This window comes from Meriones unguiculatus, chromosome 3 (genome assembly GCF_030254825.1).
Source record: "Meriones unguiculatus strain TT.TT164.6M chromosome 3, Bangor_MerUng_6.1, whole genome shotgun sequence".
In the NCBI taxonomy this organism is placed as follows: Eukaryota; Metazoa; Chordata; class Mammalia; order Rodentia; family Muridae; genus Meriones; species Meriones unguiculatus.
The window spans coordinates 84,528,270-84,549,171 of record NC_083351.1 but is presented as its reverse complement, the minus strand read 5'-3'; the positions used below and the strand labels follow the sequence as shown (position 1 = coordinate 84,549,171).

Sequence of the window (20,902 nt, the reverse complement as noted above, 5' to 3'; positions counted from 1 at the left end):
TGCCATTGCCATCATCATGGGATATAGCTATTACAGGCAATGGACACACCGAGGGTGTGGACTCTTAGCCCTACAGCATGCACCTTCAGTTAACACGCACTTTGGATCTATCAAATTAATCAGGTTTAGCATTCAGCATGAGGGTTTCAGTAATGGTGATGGTATTTTGGGGTAAGTTTTAAACTGATGACAGACACGGGAAAAGCATCTGAAGATCCAGTCTATTCAAGTAGTGAACACATTCCAAGAGCAACTATGTTATTTAAAATACAGTGAGAATTTCAATGTCATATAATAGGGTGAAGGCTTAATATAAAAAACAAAGCTCTTCTAGTTGTTGCTACTTCCCGCTTAAGTGACTACTCAGTAAGTCACTGGAAACCAATGGTCTCCTTAGGAGTTGAGTGATTCTTCTGGTAGATAAGCTATTTAAAATGTTAATTCATTTAAACTGTTTTTGTTCTCTTTTTAAATAGTATATTATGGGGGAATTTTCTAATTCTTGGAGAGTTGTTAACCTTAGAATTAAGTAATTCTTTTTATTATTATTTATTACAATTTATTTATTTAGTATCCTGGCTGTGGCCCCCTCCCTCACCTCCTCCAAGTCCCACCCACCCTCTCTCTTCTCCCCCCATGCCCCTCCCCTAGCCCACCACTAATAGGGGAGGACCTCCTCCCCTTCTATTTGATCTCTATTTGATCATAGCCTATCAGGTCTCATCAGGACTGGCTGCATCATCTTCCTCTGTGGCCCAGCAAGGCTGCACCCCCCTCCCCCAGGAGGAGGTGATCAGAGAGCTTGTCACTGAGTTCATGCCAGACACAGCCCCTGCTCCCCTTCCTAGGGTACCCACTTGGAGAATGAGTCTATGGGCTACATCTGAGCAGGGGTTTTAAGTCCTCTCCATGCATGGTCCTTGGTTAGGGTATCAGTCTCTGCAGGGGCCCCAAGGCCCAGTTTTTTTTTTGGTTCCTTTTCTTTTTTAATTTTTAAATATTAGTTACAGTTTGTTAACTTTGTATCCCTGTTATATCCCTCTCCCTCTTTCCCTCCCAATCCCACCCTCTCTCCCTCATCCCTCCCTGCCCCTTTCCAAGTCCACTGATAAGGGAGAACCTCCTCCCCTTTCATCTGATACTGGTTTATCAGGTATCTTCAGAACTGGCTGCAAGGTCCTCCTCTGTGGCCTAGTGGGGCTGCTCCTCCCTTGGAGGAGGATGGGAGGTTAAAGAGCCCGTCATTGATTTCATGTCAGAAACAGCCCCTGTCCCCCTTATTAGGGTGCCCACTTGGATACTGAGCTACCAAGGGCTACATCTGAGCAGAGGTTCTAGGTTACATCCACACATGGTCCTCGTTTGGAGAAACAGTCTCATAAAAGAGCCCTGTGCAAGGCCCAGCTTTTTTTTTGTTATGTTATGTTGGTCTCCCTTTTGGAGCTCCTGTCCCCTCCAGGTCTTTCTATCTCCTCCTTCTTTCATAAAATTCCATGCATTCTGCCCAAAGTTTGGCTATGAGTCTCAGCCTCTGCTTCAATACTTCTATCAGTGGAGTCTTTCAGAGGCTGTCTGAAGTAACACAATTCTTGACACCATTTTGCACTCGAGAGCTTCAAAAATGAATTATATCTTATTCCAGACTGTATATGAATACAGAACATATAATTATTGTTGATTTTATAAATTATATGTATACTGCATATAAAAATATATAATAAAGTTGACAGTACCAACATGCAGGTGATTTTTGAGTCTGTGGCAGTTTGAATAGTGTAGCCTCCTTGGGCTCAAATGCTTGAGTGCTTGGTTCTCAGCTGGTAGAATTGTTTTGGAAGGATTAGTAGGTGATTCATTGGAAAAGGACCTTGAGATTTCAAAAGCCTATGCCATTCCAGCTCTTCTCCCTGTCTCTCTATCTCTGCTTTATGCTTGTCCATCAGATGTAAGCTCTCAGGTACATCTCTAGACAATGCCAGCAGTCATTCTCCCCACCATGATGATCATGGATGCTCACAATCTGAAACCATCAGTCTCTGAATTAGGTGCTTTCTTTTATAAGTTGCTTGGTTAAACTCACTGAGATAGAAGCTAGTGATGAAGGTGGATTTGAGAGCATAACCAGCTAAACGTCAGTAGTACCACATTATGAAAATGCAGGTCCAATAGGCTTTATGAATATACTAGTAACATATTTTCCCCTAGTAATGTCTTTGATTTGTACAAGAAGTTGAGAAATAGATAATCATAAGTATGTGAAAGAACAGAGAGAAAGATAATAAGTGAAAAGAGACTGGAATAGCGTATATGAGAGATAGTTTCAGAAAATTGTAGATTTATTAGAATATAGACCTTTTTACAGTTTGCTTTTATCATATACATTCAAAGATCAGATTCCATCAGTGAACACAGCCAAACAGAAAAGTCATTTTGTGTTAAAATTACTTTTATTCCGGATGAAAAATACAGTATGTAACCAGATTAGATGACAGTCTGTGATTAGTTTGGTTTTTTGTTGTTGTTTTTTTTTTTTTTAACCACATATTTTAAAAGAAGAATACACTTATTTCTCATTGTGGTTACTACAATATATTTCCTCTTAGTTATCACTCAGAAGGTTACAATGTAGTGTTTTGTGTAGCTTTTTCTATAATAGCAGATAGAGATCATTTGCATACAAATACAGGCAGGAAAAGAAATGAATACATGACTTCTCAAAGCAAGAACAAGGAAGACACCAAATCTACAACTTGGGGTTCTAAGTTCCGGGAGTATTTTTGTTGATGTTTAAACAGGTGCTTTCTTGGGTATGAAGTGGCCTGATGAAAGCCCTAGGCTTTGTACATTGTGGCATATAAAGCTATGTCCAACAAGATGGAGGAAGATGGTTCTGAGGTAGAAAGGTGATCATGGCTCTCCTCTTATATAAAACAGTTTTCTTCTCAAAATATCTATGCTGCAAATAGACACCCTTGCCCCCCAACCCACCCAATCTGATCCTAGTAGAATAGCAATGTCTAACTTTCAGCCTCCTTCTGGCCAGATCCCAGTGAAAGAGAACCCAAAGTTAGCATATCCTGATGTTTTAAAAGCACATATGTTTGAAACAAAACATATTACCTTAACTTTTATTTTTGGTTTCTCTACAGTTGGTAATTAAATGTTAAAATTTAAAAAAAGAGAGAAAAACAAGCAAATGTCTAGTTAAATGCACTCAGGAGTAGAGGCAGGGCTACAATCATCTAAGCATTAATTTCCATCTGGAGAAGCAGTGTCTTATGATTGACATCATTCCCAGATGCCTGTTGATCACGTGAGGGGCCAGGAGACATCTCTCCACCTGCCCTGAAGGTTCAAGTGACACAGGCAGTTAAAAATCTCTCTGCTTTCATAAAGGAAACAACCAGATTTTTCAGAACTTACAGAGGACTTGAAAATACAAAAACAACAATAAAATTCTATTTAAAGGGAAGTGAAGACCATGATGTACTCTAGTGTTACAATGGGTGAAGTCTGATGTGTATTTTATGATGAAAACCAAGGCTGAATATATGGGAGAGGCTGTACCAACTTTTCTTTCTGAGCTGAAATGAAAATATGCTTAAATGGCAACCTTTGGTAAAATGATTCTCTGAGACTATTACAATGCACTCTTCTTTTTCATAGATTGCAAGATGAAATAAATAAAGACATCGAGATCTACTTAAAATAAAGGAATAAAGAGCAGGAGGGAAAATAACCCAGCAACCTTGCAGTTTAAGTCCACAGAATCTTTACGTAGCCATCCAGTGGTTACTGTAAGTATGATGTCATCTAAAGTTAAATAGTATATTCAGAATTGCTGCTTACACATGTATAAAATATTTGATTCAAATATATGAACTTATGAATTTGGCCAAGTCATAGAAACAAATGCACAGACTATTTGGTTGTGTGGCTAATAAACTTATAAATAACCAAAATATAATGATAAAAGGGTCAAATAATAAATGAAGTTATTGTACAAGGTTAATATGAACAGCAGAAGGAATGTAATAACGTAAATTGGTATAATTTTATGTAATTTTTCTGTTATTAAAAAGGCAGTTTCATATTAGAAAGCCCCCACCCACTTTCCCATGGCTGCATATATTATACAAATCAGTGACAAATGCATTACCACCTCCAAATACTTCTCTGTTCATTAATTTACAGTTGCATAGAAAGGGGAGACGAAAACAGTAATATATGTTATTATAAAAACAAAATATCCTTTTCTCTTTGGATAGTCAGTGTTTCATTCCCTCAGTAAACATGCGGTCAACACTCAACAGCATGTGTCATAGAGCCACAGAGCTTCGGGTTGAATGGGATTTGGGATTGGCATTTGCAGAAGAGAGCAATACTGAAGGTCAGGAAATGTTGGCTGGCTGGATAAATGCTTCACATTGCCTGTGGTAAGGGAAAACAGCAAGGTCAGAACAACATTTGCATAAGACTGTTGAGGTAATGAAGACTTGTCAATTCTTCAAGAAGATAAGGGCTCCTTTCAGAACTAATGTGTTCAAAGGAGACCTCCACTGCCCCTGGCTGTGTTCAAAGAAAGGAGACCCCCCACTGCCCATGTGACTTTCTGCTTCCTAGGATGAGGACATTTCCTTCACCCTAAAGCCACATGGTCAGCTTTTTATTACAGTAGTAGGGGTGACATTTGGGGTGGGAGGGTGACCAGATGTCTTTTTGCTTGCACAGGCTAGAAACCAAGGTAAAATTGAGAGGTCTTGGCTTCTTCTTGGGAAAGTTAGCAATGTGTTTGTTACGCTACTGAGAAAGTACCCCAGTGCTCCTAAGAAACTAGCAGAGGTCTCCCAGAGAGGGACACTTTGATAAATCCAACCTCTCTGCCCTAGAGAGGAGGAGACAGGAATTATAATCCAAGGTGTTCAGTGGTGTCCAGTACACGGAAAATGAGGATCTAAATCCAGGCTATACTAAGAAAGTGACGTCACAGTTTCCACAGTGAAGGCAAGCAACTGATCTTTTAAAAGTACTGAAGTTAGACTTATTTTTAAAAAATTACTCAAAATGGAATAACCTTAACAAAGCTGTGTCTCATGGAATCACATGGGTTCTTTTGGGACTACCAGTAAAGATTCTCTGCCTACCCTTGCGTCTCATTCTGTGGAAAACTTTAACGTGAAATTCTGGTTCCCTGGACTTGGAGGGAATCCATAATATACTTGCTGGCAAATTTCCCCAAGGGGCTCTCTTATTCCCAGGTCTACTAGAAGTTAGTTGAGTTTTGCTTCAAGCCTATTCTCGATCAAACTTGTTTCTGAATTGGACACTTTCCTGTTCTGAAGGAGAAAACCACCCACCAGAGCTAATGCTGACCTTACTGGGTTCCAGGCAGTTAGACACTGAGGAAAACCCCTCCTGGTGAAGCACGTGCGGAAGCTATCACAGGCATAGGCTCTCGTTTCTTTCTTGAATGGGGGTCATTGCAACCATAGATAACGCAAAGTATTTTGAGAACACAGAAGGATAGGGATGTTCCAGGTAGAAGGGGAATGTGTGATAAATTCACATTGATGTTAATTTATTACTGAAAATGGATTAAAATAATTTTCATGTATTCTTTTATTCAGGATGTGAAAATGTTAATTAAGTACGTGTATAACAGCTCTCTTTTTAGGCAGCAGAATTTAATTCTAAAAATCTAAATTTACATTTCTACAAATAAAGACCATCAAGGTAAAAATGGACACGTTCCATGACATTCCATTTGACCCAGGGTATGGAAAATTCCACAGAGAATGAAGAGAAAGTAGAGAATGGCAGACAAAGAGGAAGGAGAGTTTACTGTACCCACCAGGTTGCCATATATTGCCAGGAACAATATAGCTCTTTTTCAACTTAATTTCTTCAAGTCTAAGACCAAAGTGAAAGGTCTCCAAGTACACTCTCTGGTATTGTAATATGCTTGAGGATTAACAAGAAGATTCCATTTTCCTCCCTGACCTCCATCTCTGCAGCCAGGAGACTACCATGGAGTGATCAGAAATGACCCCTCAGCCTTTCTCTCAGTTCTGTTACATGCTCCTGATTACTGTTAACCCTTCCACCCCCTCTGCTCTGTTCCATATAGAGATCTGCACACTCCTCAGTGAGTCCACATGGCACGCCCTCACTAGTTCCTCACTCTCTCCTTCTGTGTGCTCTGAGTCATGTGGTTCATCACCAAAAAAGCCCATTCCTGCTGCTCTTTCCAGAATGCTTCCTTCCCTGCTGGCTTGAATCAGCATGCAGGTCTTCTTGGACACAGCATCTGGATAACCTGTAGGTAACTACAGTCTTTCCTTCCATGCTCCTCCATACCACCATGGGCCTATTACAGGGCTCAGAGGCTTCCACAGTTAACTTCATTCTTTGCTTTTCTCCTAAAATCCTTACTCGAATTTCATATCATCAGAGTTCAGCAACCCATGTTGCAGTCATCTGCTGGCCCCTTAAGCCATTTTCATTCATTTCTCAGAGAGCAAATATCTCAGTGTTACCCACTTTGAGGTTATTTGTAAAGCTTAGGGATTTCAATACCCACGGGGGTGATTCTGCCAATACTCTGGCCTCCCTGTCAGGGATTCCACTCTCTTCCCATTTAGTTTTTGCCCATTCACACAAATATCCAAATCCAACCACTACCTTTACTTACGGTCCTACTAATACTTCAAGTTCTGCCATCACACGTCCTGATAACCATCTTTAACTTCTGCTAGGGTGGTAGCACCCATCTTCTGGCAGCCTAAGACATAGATTATTGCCTCTCTTCTCCCACTGATGGCACAGAGCATTTCTTCACTTCCCTCACAACTAAATTCAAGACTGTCAATTCTTAAAATCACTTCCTTGCCCTTTCTCTTGAACCTTTGTACTTAACAGTCAACTCTCCAAAATCGATTAATGCAAAACTAGTCAACTCTGGCATTTTTGCTTATGGACTTGAGTGTGGCTAGAGGTCAGCACAGCATAGGGACGGCTGGCACACAAAGTGGTGTTCCTTAATTTCAGCCTTGGTCACACTCTGTTTCTGGGTGTGTCTGCTCTCCTGCACTGAACACATTTTCCCATGTCCCCTTTCACCTCTGAGGTGCTCTCTGCCATCCCTTTAAGAGCCCTGCTTCTAAGGGCAACAGATGTCATCAGAAGATGGTAATTCTCCCTACTGCATCAAAAGTCTGCTTTATACCCACTTGTCTTTTAGCCAAGACCTCAGCTCTGCTTGCCAATAAGATGAGACAATGTTCATTGTTTTGAAAAGACAGATAAATCCACAGGAGAAAATGTTCTCCCAAAATCTGCCTTGTGCCAGTGGTATATTTTAACTAACAGTTCCTCATAGGAAACAAAACATAACTGAAAGCTAGTGGGATACAGCTTCCAGAAGAGCTCAACATGCATCCCCATGGGTTAACTGTGGAAGTTAACTGTGGAAGCCTGTAAGCCCTGGTAATAGGCCCATGAAAAAGGGCAACTCCCCCTTCATTGCAATAAGGATCTTGGTATTATCCTTGTGGTAGCAGGCACATTTTAGAGTCAGTGTTCTGTGACATGTGAGATGAGAGGTCAGGCAAATCAACACAGAGTGGATTCTATAGTAGATAGCACAGAGTATGAACAGAGATCTGGCATGGGTACTTTGGGTACCTGGCAGAATCTGGCTTGGGAACCCCATGTCCCTGCCCAGCATCTTCAAAGCAACAATCTGTTGTTCAGAATCAAGGAACACTTAAGCATCAAGCGCTTTACTCGTTTATATAGAGAACGAAGTAGCTAATATACCAGGTTGGGATCAAGACAGTGGAGTCAATGAAGCCATTAACTCTTACCTGTGGCCTGCTGGGGACATTTGCTGAAAAAGAAAATAAAATAAATGAATTGAGAGCTTTACTATTGCTCTGTGGCTTCCCTTCTCATGCATGCAAATATATAGAATGCTCTTTAGAGTGAAAGAATAGCTCTGTCCTCACAGGGATACTAGCAAAGAAACAGACGCCAGCCTCCCCACCCTCTGGCCAAATGCTCTAACAGAGGCCCATTTCCCCAGTGAGTACCTCACAGTCCACATGATTTAAAATACAAACACTCTACAAAGAAACCACACAAAACATATGCTAGCTCCTTAAAAACATATGCACTAAAACATTCAGGAAGCTCTTAGTTTTGTTTAAAAAAATCTTAAATCTTCATTTTAAACTGTGTCATGTATTTTTTGGCTTATGCATAATAAATACAGAGGAGATCTTATATATTGTGTTGAATATACAATTCAATTCTGACCAAAAGAGTCTTCAGAGGCAATTAGCTTTTTCTGCAAACCTTAGCTCATTCTTGCTGGAAGTTATGGGAACATGGTGGTTATAAATTCGTATCAATGAAAGGGCTAGTCTATTCTTTAGAGTCTCTGAACTGGGGTCAATAGTAATGCCTGACATGGGTTCCAGTAAGAGCACAGGAGTTAGACTAGGGTGCCTAGTTACCCTCCAATGTCTTCCTTGTAAGGGAGCCAACAACAGAAAAGCTGATGTGGTGGGCTTCATGAAAACTGGCACTACCAAGAATTTTCTAGCTCTCTGCTTTGTCGGACTCATCTTTCACTGAAATCATCCTCATGCCCCTTGTTCTTGTGATTGCCATTAAAAACATTCAGAGAAGATTCTAGACCACAGAGTGTGGTCTAGAAGACAAAGCTGATTACAGTGCAGGGCAAAACTTCCATGCAACTAAAATAAGAATAAAAGATCCCTTAAAACCATCACTATGCAAGAAGTCTTTCCTGAGGAATTCTGGGCTGTGCAGGTGATTATTCCCTACAGGAGGGAAAAGTGGTACAACTTTGTCCGTAAGGCCCAGAAGGCTCAGGAGTCTTACAGCCTTCAGGGCAGGATGTCTACGTCTTTCCATTGTCAGAGACATGATTCAGGGCCTGTCCCCCTCCAACAGTAACTAAAGTCTTGCTGTTTTACAGGTTGTTGACTGTGTTCTGCCAACATCTGAGACTTTCACTGTAGAATTATACTCAACAGAGGGAAAGAAAGGAGGAGACTGGCTTTCTCATAAGGGCAATATCTATCCTTGGGCAAATGGGGAGTGTCTCTAATCACCTCTCATGTTGCATGCTTCCCAACTCTCACTTTCCTGTGTGGAGGGAGAAGAAAGGACATCTGCAGCCCAGTCTGGGTCTTTGTGAGAGAGGAAAAAAAAAAAAGGCAAGAAGGGCACTCTTCCTTTGATGGCAGGAACAATATCAGCCCTGGTATTTGGGAGAAGACCCAAGCTAAAACAAGCTTAGTCCTACAAGGTGTGTCCGATCAGAGAAACAAGAGTGAGCTGTGTAAGCATATGAGCCATGCCCCAGGGCAGCCAAAAAGGATGTGTTACAAATACACACTCCATCAAGAAGACAGTTATGCTTCTCTCAAATAATAGATATATAATAGTTGAACCCTAGACAGAAGTCTACTCTATTTTGCATCCCTATCTCTTTTAATCAGATAAAAGGCAAAAGGAAGTCCCAGAACAGGCTGTACAGACACAGTTTTAAAGAAAATTAGGAAGTCATTGCACTTTTATAAGTCTTGAGTTTTTAATGGATACCATTCAAGCTTGACTCATAGAGGTTGGTCACAGTGGAAATGTCCCAGCAGGTTCATAATAATTCTAAAGCATTGATACTAGCAGCAGAAAAACTCAACTTAGTACAAATACTCCATACACTTGAACAACAAAAGAAAACTATATAATGCTAACAAAGAAATGGTTATAGTCATTAGTAGAAGTGTTTCACTACATGATTGGCTAATTGTCAGCACAAATTAAATTCTTAGGATGAGATGGGGATAGCTGCCTCTTTGCTTGGGGATGCAATGACATTTTAAAAGGCCATAATTCAAAGATGCCATCAGTGCCAACTGTAATACTGATTCAAAATGCCAAGAATTTTAAAGTCTTACAGTACCATGTAGACATGGTTTAAAAAAACAAGCTAACATAAGCTATTCATACAATTAGGATTTATGAATAGACTCTCATTTTAATTTTAAAATTTCCATGCGTGAGAATTCATTTGTAACCATGCAAATATTTTAATCCACAAAGGATCAAAAGTCAAGATTAACATGCAGATCAATTCTTCCATTGTACACTGGCTACAAGCAATCTCAAAGTTCCCATTAGTCACAGAAACTCAAGAGATTGCTTTGGCATTGAGAGGCTGTCAATCCTATTTACTTAGATAAACTTCCAAAGGTGGACAGTAAGCATTGGGAATTGCAAGCCCTTAATAAAATATTTGCTAACTGAGCAATTTAAATAGAGCATTAAAACTAATGAATCCTGCAAAACCTTACTAAGTACTATCTGGGAAATTTTCAACCAATAAACTTCTTCAGCTAGAAGTATGGTCATCCCAGTAAACCACTGACCACATTAATCTGGAAGTCACCAGATCTATACCATGTACTACTTTATTCTGTATTAATCTGAAATGATTTAATAATTTTAGGTAGAATTATGATATATGCATCAATTTTATAAATGAAGCAATAAACCCCTTTTTAAAAAATGGAAAGTATTCCTTATCTTGAAGATGTTTGTATTAGTCAATGAAAAATATGAATATAAATAATGAAAAGGAACAAACAATACCATTTTCAGAAGTAAAAAAAAAATAGCATGTAAATTCCACAGGATTCTAAAATATACTCTGCACCATTTCTTACTTTAGTGGTACTTGAATTCTTCACAATAACACATGACTAGGAGTGCTCATCCACAGAAAATTTCAACATTATAAACACTGCTGGATTACACACTTAAGAAGAATCCCTACAGTGTTCCTCTTAAGGAATTGCAAGCCTCTATAAATTACTCTGTGAGCACCAAGGATGATGTCACAAATGAAGAGGTCCCAATGCGAGGGGAGGCTTTAGCCTCTGCAGTGTGGTCTCCATAGAGACTAAGCCACTTCTCAGAAACCAATCATCATGAAGGACTCATCTTGTTTCCAACCAATGGGAATTTATACTTGCATAAGGGCACGAGGCAGCAATATTTACCTCTGAAAACTCAGTGTTGTTCTACAGCTACTTTTTTTTTTATTATATTCTGTTTTAAAGCAAGGCATACACGGACATTTTTAAAATCAAATATATATATAAAATCATATATATATAATCATATATATATACATATATATGATATATCAGAATATCAGGAAAGATTTGGAAGTGCTTTAGAAAAGGAGACTTGTAAAAAAAATTCTGAACTTGTGGCACATTTTTAATATAGAAACTATACATTTTATATTCATTACAGAGCATAGATTTAAGCATATTTTACACTCTGACTTCATTGCCAGAAGATTTTTTTAAAACTGAAAAGGTCCAGCATGACATTTAAATTAAATTTTCTAAACGGAATTCAATTTGCAGAGTTTGTTCTTTAATGATGAATGCATTTAGGTGGAAGCTGAGCTAAGAAGTAATAGATTCTAGAAATTTTAATTCTGAAACTCTAACTTAGAAAACATGATACAGCTTTTTCCCCCAGCCACTGGATAATACATAAGTCAAAACAAAAACTTCTCAAATGAAACTCAACCTTGAACTACAGTTAGTATAACAGACGAACATGTTTATCAATTGTACCAATATTTGATACATTTTTTCCTCACTTAGGATGGAAGTGTCTAGGGAGCTGACCGAAAACAATGAAATGAAAGACTGAGATTTATACAAAAGCCTAGATTGTTGACTGGCTGGCTTTAACATCTGTTTGAGAGGGTTCACCCAAATTCTAAGTGCTACATTCATACTCTTTTAAAGTATTTGAAACTGTGACATTAAAGTGGTGTCTCTGGACTCAATGCTGAGCTGAGAGACCACAGAGGCCTCTAAGGTGAGAGAGGAGCAAAATCTGCAGGATGGCAAGATGCCAGAGAGAAACCACTTAAAAAATTCAATCGATTAAAATCATTATATAATTTCCCCAGGGATTTGAGCTGTTCTTATTGGGTGATTTTCTGGCTCTTGGCGGTTCATATGGAGAATTCAGACTCATAATCTGTGACCCTGTGAATCATATGGCTCTTACACAATGGTTATTTTATTCCATAAAAAAAAAAAAGGAACCCTTTAAAGGGGAGGGAAGCCAGAAATAATTCCTTTCTGAGCCTGTCTATGAAGACATCTGATGATATGTCTCAAAGAAGTTTGGAAGTTACCTTAGAAAGACTGTTTTCATGCTAGTTTGGCATGTCACTGAAGGCTTTTCTTTGAAGTGGCACAAGTTGTTTATAGCCTGAACTTCAGCGAAGATTCACCCCAAGCCAGTCTTTGTTCTCTTGGACTTTATTTAGTCACCTATGAGGCATGTGGAAAAATCTCCAAGAGAGGGATCACACTGTCATTGCTCTTCAAGATCTAACAGGCATCTGTGTGGGCCTTCATTTTCTTTGTCAGCGTATACACCTGTATTATTTCAAAACAGCCTACAACCTTATTTCTAACACTGGCTTTTGTTATCATACCAAAGAAGACAGAGGGTTGCGTGTGGACAAAGAGAAAGAACAGAAGATAGGCACACTGCAGATGCTCCTACTCACAGCTGCAAGAAGGAAACGTGTTGTTGATCTGCTCCATCACCTCTGTGAGGTCAGTGCTGGTGTCATGAGGTGGGGCCAGCAGGTCCTCAGAGGCTACGACAAAATACAGAGAGAGCAGAGAGCTTGCAATCAATGCTCACCTTTCCACCAAGGAACCAAACACTGTAATCAGTTATTAACAAACTATCAACAGGATGAGTTCTCATGAAAAAAGAACAATTTAAGAGAGAAATGGGAGAAACATCTCTGTATTCATTTGACACGTGCAGTGCACACACATATACATACACAGTATAAGAGACACACAGGGACTGTGGCCAGGTCTTTGTAAAAGCTAGGGGAGCTCTCTACCACCGGGATACATCCTCATCCCCAGCAATAGACTTTTACATAGCTAAAAATGTGTCATATGCTTGTGCGGATCAGCTTATATACTGAGATAACCATAAACCTGAGAAATAAGTAACTGTAGTTAATGCCAGTGTGCTAGCTGAAAATCCATTATATCTCACATAAAAGTTTTCTATCAATTTTTTTTTCATTTTTGGAGTTTTTATGACAAGGTAATTTATCTTGATGAAAAAGAAATCTATGCTTTATAGTACTTTGATATGTATTTTACTTTATAATCAAAACCACAACAATGTTTTTAACACCGAACTGACAGTGAGAGGTCCCTTGTGACTGATGGTGTTTGTTAGTGGTGCTTCCTTAGAGGGCAGGTAGAGCCATGACCACAGAGACCAGGTTGGCCAAAGTAGACAGAACCATGTTTGATGATATTCTTCAGCATTAGGTTCTGCATGTGCACAAATGTAAAAATTGTAGAGAATAATCATTCTTGGGGGTTGTGATCATGTGTGCTTGCAACCCCTAATGATGAAGGTGTTTGCTGGGGCTTGCTGCCCATCTAAGCCCCAGGTTTAGTGAGAGACCTTATCTCAAAGAAATAAAGTGGAGAGCAGGAGCTGGACAAGCTGGACACCTGATGTCCTCCTCTGGCCTCTGGAAGCACCTTCACACATACATGAACATACACTGCACACACACACACACACACACACACATTCAAAACAAACAAAAACCCCATTAATGTCTTGCTTATTTCAAAGGAAAAGAACATTTCTCATCTTTCAGCAAAATTGAATCCACTTCTACACATTTTACAAACAAGCACATTATAATTAAAGTGCTTTTGTCATTATTAAAATGGATCCACATTCATTTCAGACTAAAGAGAATAATGTTTTATGCTGTAGAGCACCTAGGTATGAGAATGCTAGCAAACTGAAAAACAAAAGGATGGCTGAGTCCAAAGCCAACTGTGCACAGCTGAGTGCTTTGCTGACACCCACCTGCCTGGGGGAACTGTGACCCTGGCTCAGGGTCAAGAGCGTAGCTCAATGCAGAATGCTCCGGCGAAGCCCAGGGGGAGACACCGTTGATGCGGGAATCAGAGTCAGGCTGAAATCACATGGGAAGTTAGAGTAATCAATATTCATGTAACCTAGAAGGACTGGCATTCCTTCCCTGCCCCTGCATGGGAAACTGAGGCTGAAGGAGTGCTAGTCTTTGGGCAATTTCAGAAGCATTTCAGCACTGGCTGGGTTGGAGCATAAATACTTCTCCTGATTGCCACATGCTCTCTCTGTCTTTGTGCTTTGAAGAGTCTATTGTTATATGGCACAGTTTACTTACGACTGCCATTTCCATCCCTTAAATTTCACATTATTTTTATATCAACCTAGTGAACTTAGAAGTAGTTTGGGATCATCTAGCATTGGAATTCTAAAATGGCAAATGTACTTTCAAAATTGTTCCCATCAGAGGAGATATGGAGAGAGTATGTACCACAGTGGTTTTGGATTCAGCAGCTTGAATTCAAATTCCAGGATGCTCAGAAACAGTATAGTTCTAGCAAACTACAGCGCCTTCTACATCACAGATTTTGTGTGTATAAACTGTTTTAGTGTTAGCAACTTAGAATGGATGCTGAGTCAAGAGGAAGTGATGTTAAAAGCTTTACCAGCCAGAGCATGTCATAGAATTTTGTCAGGACAGTGATGAATGAGTTTTTCTAAAGCCATTTACCCAGTCTAACACAGGGCAAACCCTCCCTAATAGCACCTGTATATATCTCTGAACTGGTGATGGCTATGCTGATAAGTACATGGTCAAAATACAAAGTAGGATCTATAGTATGAGAATGTAGAAGTTTCTTTTGATGCAGATTTTCCATTAAGACTCTGTTAGTGGAAGTCTGGTCATTTCCCTGTCTATATTGAGTTAAATTTTCCATCCACTTCTGGCATTTATACTAATTGTTATGAAGAGTTAAGAGCTCACAGACTGGGATGTTCTGAGCCACTTAGATGTCAGCTAGTTCCAAAAGTATTAATGTGTGATTCTGAAGGCGTATGAGCCATTAGGTTGGTCTAATAGAATAGAGGGAGTGAGTGGGGCTTAGAGTGAGCCCAGGAGCCTTTTCTTTCCTCCTGAAAGCATCAATAAGGCACTACACGCAAAGGTTTCAAGCAGAGCGTCTGTGATGGTTCCAGGTAGACACATCTGATGCTCTAGGACAGTGGCGCTCACCCTTCCTATTTGTGTGACCTTGTAATACAGTCTCTCGTGCTGTGGTGACCCACAACCATACATTATTTTCAGTGCTACTATGTAACTGTAATTTTGCTACTGTTATCAATCATAATGTAACTATCTGATGTGCAGGACTATCTTATATGCAACAACTTTGAAAGGGTAATTCCACACCCCAAGAGGCCATGACTCACAGGTTGAGAACCACTGCTCTAAGAGCTCACACAGGAAACTTATTCTTCATTTAGGTGCCACTTGGAAATTTCAGGATCATTCTACAAGCAACATTTTTCTCCCCTGTACATGATATTGAGGTTGAGATCAAGTGAAAACAAGCAAACAACCTGAGATCTTAACAGAAAGCCAAGTCTTGACTCATTTAGGAAACTATTACTTTCTAAAGGCACAGAATTTTCAGGCTTTCAAGTAAACCACTCACAGAGCTGTGCCAAAGAAACTTTACAATGACAGACATAGAGAAAAGCAAACGGCCAGAAGAGGGAAAGAGATATACTGTTCACTATGTAGGTAATGCAAAAATTATGATGCTTTCAAGAATCCCGACAGGATAAAAAGACCCTGATGCCAACTATGCCAAGATATGTCCTCAAATGTGAGCAAATCCCTGGAGAAACATTTTTCTTTGATGCAATATGTCACTTGTGGAAAAAGGCATCTTTGTTAGGATGTCACAGAATACAACACCACTCAGACTGGAGAAAAAGGCAACTGTTGATGAGAATGCTGGTGCCAGTCAGGAAATCCTTTATGGGGATTCAACCCTTCATGTGTGTGCTGCAAAGGCATCTTCCCTGTTAGCTCTGCGAGCTGACTGTCCTCTTCAAGTTAAGTCACTCAAGCTATTAACTCTGTGCAGTGTGCTGTGTCTTTGCTTTGGTGCCTCCTCTCACAAGACTACTGGAACACAAAGGCAGAAGCCAAACCCATGCTGCTTTTATGAACCAAAGAACATTGGTTTTCAAAGCTTTAAGTTATTAGCCAGTGATGAATCGCAAAAGAAATGTATCAGATTCTGGTCAATATTAAGAAATAAAAACAAGAGAAAACAAGAAGAGAGAAAAATAGGGGGTAGCAGGAAAGAAAGGCAGGGGAAAAGAAGAAAAAAGCAAGAAAAGGGAAAGGGGAAGGAGAGAGAAAAATAAGGGAGACAGGGTAAGAGATGCCACCTTTGTTAAAGGCAGGTATTATTTTGTATTTATTATAAACATATGCTCTCCCCTCAGCATAAAATGTACTTCCTTTTGGCAAGAAAGTTTGTAAGCCTTTGTTATAGAACATTTCCCAGTGCGAGGAAATAACAGTGGCAAATTAATAGGCATCTGTTCCTCTGTTTTTTGCAAACAGTAACTGTTGTGGTACCTGCTCACTCCTGGTTCCCTGGAAGAAAGTGTTAGATTGGAGGTTTTAGTTAACTTAACTGTCCTCAATCTCCATGGAAGCTTTCCTTATGAAATGCAGGCTTATGTGTACAAGTCTTTTTTATTTTTATTTTTTTTAAATCAAACTATTCCCAATTGAGATTTCAGTGTAAAAGAAGAATGAGAAATCCTACTGTCAGGAGGGAAAACACACATTTTTGTACCAATGAAAATTCTATTCATATACATGAACAGGGAGTTCTAAGCCAGTAAACACTGAATAAACTGTGGCCATGAAGAACTGAAGGTGGATGCAACATCTACCAAGGCCAGGCCCGGACTTCTGGGAGTGGGCAGATGCCATGCAGAGGTGCCGTGTGGGATTCCACAGCCCACCTGCTCCAGCAGCTGTCTGAGGCGGTGCAGCTGAGACTCTAGCTGTTTGTTGTGATCCTCCAAGATCTGCATCCTCGCCTCCAACCGCCCTTTGTGCTGCCGAAGGAGTTTAGCTTCTGCTATAAGTTCTGAGTCCTCGGATGTGTGATGAGGTGATACAATGGAGTCTGGAGGAGAGCCCACAGGGAGACCCCTTCTTAGGTGCTGCTCTTTCAGCTGCTCATATTCTATCTGCAGATTTCTAATAGAGAAAACAAAAAACACAAAATAACTGAATGATTATTTCTCCCAAACTCTCTGGGAACTCCAAATTTAGCTAGTGTTACTTGCCTTATGGGAAAACATTTTTTGACAGGAACAGCTAGAATGAAGATAACAGGCTTCAAGCAAGGGTGCTTCTAGGTTCCATCATTAAATCTCAGATGCAGGAAGCCCCATTCACACCCCAGCCTTCTAATATCCTCCCAAACCTTGACCTCATTGTGATGAATTAGACAACAGCTCTGAAAAAGGGCAGAAAGGGGCTGTTGCCCTTCACAGGAGGGAGGGGGTAGTCTATTTTTTTCTGCTGGGTCTAGCACACCTTTGCTCTTCCTCCAAGTCAGCAATGATCCGCTCCAGTTCCCCACGCTCTTCCCTCTCCACAGACTTCAGGATCTGAGCTGGACTCTGTGGCTGGCTCACGGGAGAGTCCCCGCCCAGTGTCTGGCAGTACTGCTGGATGAGGGCATGCTCATCCTCCCTAGGGAGACAAAGAAGATGAACAGCAGCTCACATCTGGGTGGTGAGGTCTCTGAGCACACAAGAGGTAAAGACAGTGATGCAGGACTGGTAGCTCAACCAGCCTTGGAACTCTGTGTCTCCATGCCCTTCCTCTTGAGAACTCCAGCTGGATGTCCATGGGTTGTATACGATGGGCTCAACATTTCAAAACCTTCATGTCACAATCTGTGGTTCTCACAATTCCCCAAGAGCCACTCCACTCAACAGAGAAAATAAAATAAGGCACAGCAGGGCCTATAAATAGAGTAATAAGTTGCTATAAATCAGCCCTGACTGAGTGTGTCCAACCTATGGTCACAGGCTGCAAGTAGCCCAGGGCAGCTAGGAATGTGATCTAGCACATTTGCAGATAATGGTATAATGCTGCAATGTAACATGCCTAGAAGTAGTTAGCAAAAAAGTTAAAGAGTTAAAAGTTAAAAGTTAAGAGGCAAATGTATCATTCACTGGATATGAAAACAGTGGATTAAAAGATCACTGGGCCAAGAACAACAGATCTTTAGATTTGGTTGTAACCAATTTTGCTATCTTTGATAACCCAAAGGAGCTATAAATCATTTTTATTTAAGTAACAGCATAAAGTCAGTTGTACATATTTATAAAATAGTAATAGATATTTTACTTGGTATTATCACAAGTAACTTTTAGGACCAATGTCCTGCATTAAATCATTAATTACATTAAACTCACTGAAGTTCTTCATCTAGTGATCGGTTACTGAACTAAACCCATCAACAGTAGGGTAGACTGATGACTGGTCTCAGCAGAAGGGTGACAGTGGAGATGAAGCCAGGATGAAGTGGTAAGGAAATACTTTCCAGCCATTCTGGAATCTTTTCTTTCTTTGTAAGGCAGATCAAGTTAGATTTCCTCAGATGGTGTGACTGCCGTTCCTCCTGGCTCATGAGACTGCAGAGACTTCTAGCACATTAGACCTGGGCTGTTTGATAGTTTTTGGCAAACAGGAGAGATATAGGACAAGGCCTCAGGAAAATAAGGTGTAAAATGATGTGGCAACAAGAGTTTATACGGAGCTAGCTTATGGCTGAAGCTTCAGTGGAAGCTGTGCAGCTGCAGTTATCTTTCAGCATCCTTGTCTATTATCCTGGACCATAGTGTGTCCCAAAACAGCCCAGGGGAACCCGACAGTCCCAGACCTTTCATCATTTCACCTGGGCCTTGAAATTGCTTTGCTCTTGTACAGATACCGGACAAGCACTCTGATTCTTTTGTGATACAAAATCCATCCTTGGAGTATCACACTTTTGCTCTGACAATCAGGGCTCTGAAATTGCATCTATGAATTAGTGTGCTCTTAGAAAATGCGTGTTCCAGGCACAGAGATCAGAGAGAGACAATGAAGCTAAGGAGAAAACTGGGTATGATGCCTGCTGAAGCACCAGGGCCAAGCTCCAGTGAACCACTGGCCACTTACTGGGCCTCCTTCCTGCATTTAGCTTTCTCACTTTCCTTCCTTCTCTTTAACACACACCCATACACACACACACACACACACACACACACACACACACCATTATATACACCCATACATATTGATGTGAATGCATATATTAAAAATAAAACTCATATACTTTGGCTAAGCTTAAATGCCTAGCTTGACCTTGTTCCTCCTGTTAAATGCCTTTTATCAGGGGTGTGTGACGGTTGTTTACAACAAAGACGGAAAGTGAAAATAAAGCATGTAGATGGCATAAGAGGTGGGATGAACCATGGCATCATCTTTTCATTTTTCTTAGTAAATGGAAGGTCTCTGGGGGAACAAAAGAAGCCTCTATAAAATTGCATGGTGTCCTGAGGTTTCAGAGAATGAGAAGAGCAGAAAAATGGGTATAGTATCCCCACAGAGAAGCCAGAAAGGGGGAGTAAGGTGACTTGAGCTTGAGCCCCAGCACCCAGAAGGTAGAGGGAGAGAACTAACTCCCACAAGTTGTCCTCTGACCTTCACATGTATGGCATATGAATGCATAGCATACACACACACACACACACACACACACCTTCATGTGTGTGGATGCATGTACATAAACACTAAACAAATCATAATAATGAATTTAAAGAAAGAAGACAGAAAGGGAGATGTGGGGGAATAGAGTGTTAAAAAGCACATGACAACATATGAGTGTGTTGGCATGTGTACACACACAAACATACACACACACACACACACACACACACACATACACACACAGCTACTGAGCAGTAGCGTAAACATGTTGAAGAGGCAGCAGCAGAGATGAAGCCGTGAGATGAACCGGACAACATGGGACATTAGTTAGTACATGTGTGTCAGAGGTGATGACTGGAGGCACCACTGTCACTTCATGTGGAAAATGAGCCATAAAGAAGATGTAAGTCAAGACTCAGCTAGCATAGAGCAGATGGACCAGGTATAAAGATGTAGGGGCCATGCACTGAAGCAACTCCAAACTAAGAGCCTAGCTGAACATACCGCAAACATTTCTTTTCATGCTGAAACACACCTAAGCTCACAACTAAAAAGAGGGAATATCCAAGAAAGAGAAGAGCCTATATGCCAGTAAATGTTCTATATTTTAAGGATAAAACACCACAAGCAAATCAGCTAAAATCAAAGCAAAATAAGGAGACATTAGCAATGGAAGGAAAAGGATTAGCCTCCTACTATCACAGATACTTAATGTTCAATGACATGGGGGTGGTTTGTAGAGTCCTACTCAGCCACTCACATGAGCAGGAAGACCACTCATTGCTATAGCTCTTTGTCCATGGGGCAAAATAAAGTGATGAAAACCAATGCAAAACACAACAGAACTAGATGGTAACTTCTGGTATTGAAATAAGTAAGAGGAAAATCAAATTAATTATATAATACTTATGAATAATATTCCTAAATGAAAATCATTTAAAAACTCAAGGTAAACAGTTTTAAAAAGAGAAATAATAAAAAACCCCAAGAATTAAAAAAAAAAACTGTTGACCCCAAAAGTGGCCTGGATTATCTCATGGCTAGGAACTGACCACGGATTTGGCCGAGCACTCCTCTGCTATTAAAGGACACCACAGATCACTGATGTACTGAGAACATTTATGCAGACACTCGAGCCTG

The 20,902-nt window shown here is 40.3% G+C and overlaps 1 protein-coding gene across 6 annotated transcripts in view; it reads right to left on the bottom strand.

Moving 5' to 3' along the window:
* Window positions 1–2,299: 2,299 nt before the first annotated feature.
* Utrn (utrophin) overlaps window positions 2,300–20,902 on the bottom strand; it is a 524,212-nt gene continuing 505,609 nt past the window's right edge. For all 6 annotated transcript variants that reach the window (XM_060380271.1, XM_060380270.1, XM_060380269.1 and 3 more), the window contains 6 exons: window positions 17,597–17,755; window positions 17,014–17,254; window positions 13,996–14,104; window positions 12,641–12,733; window positions 7,866–7,888; window positions 2,300–4,431 (listed from right to left, as the gene is read on the bottom strand). In XM_060380271.1, coding sequence (XP_060236254.1) covers window positions 4,423–4,431; window positions 7,866–7,888; window positions 12,641–12,733; window positions 13,996–14,104; window positions 17,014–17,254; window positions 17,597–17,755 — 634 coding nt within the window. In that variant the 3' untranslated portion in view covers window positions 2,300–4,422. The remainder of the gene's footprint in view (window positions 4,432–7,865; window positions 7,889–12,640; window positions 12,734–13,995; window positions 14,105–17,013; window positions 17,255–17,596; window positions 17,756–20,902) is intronic.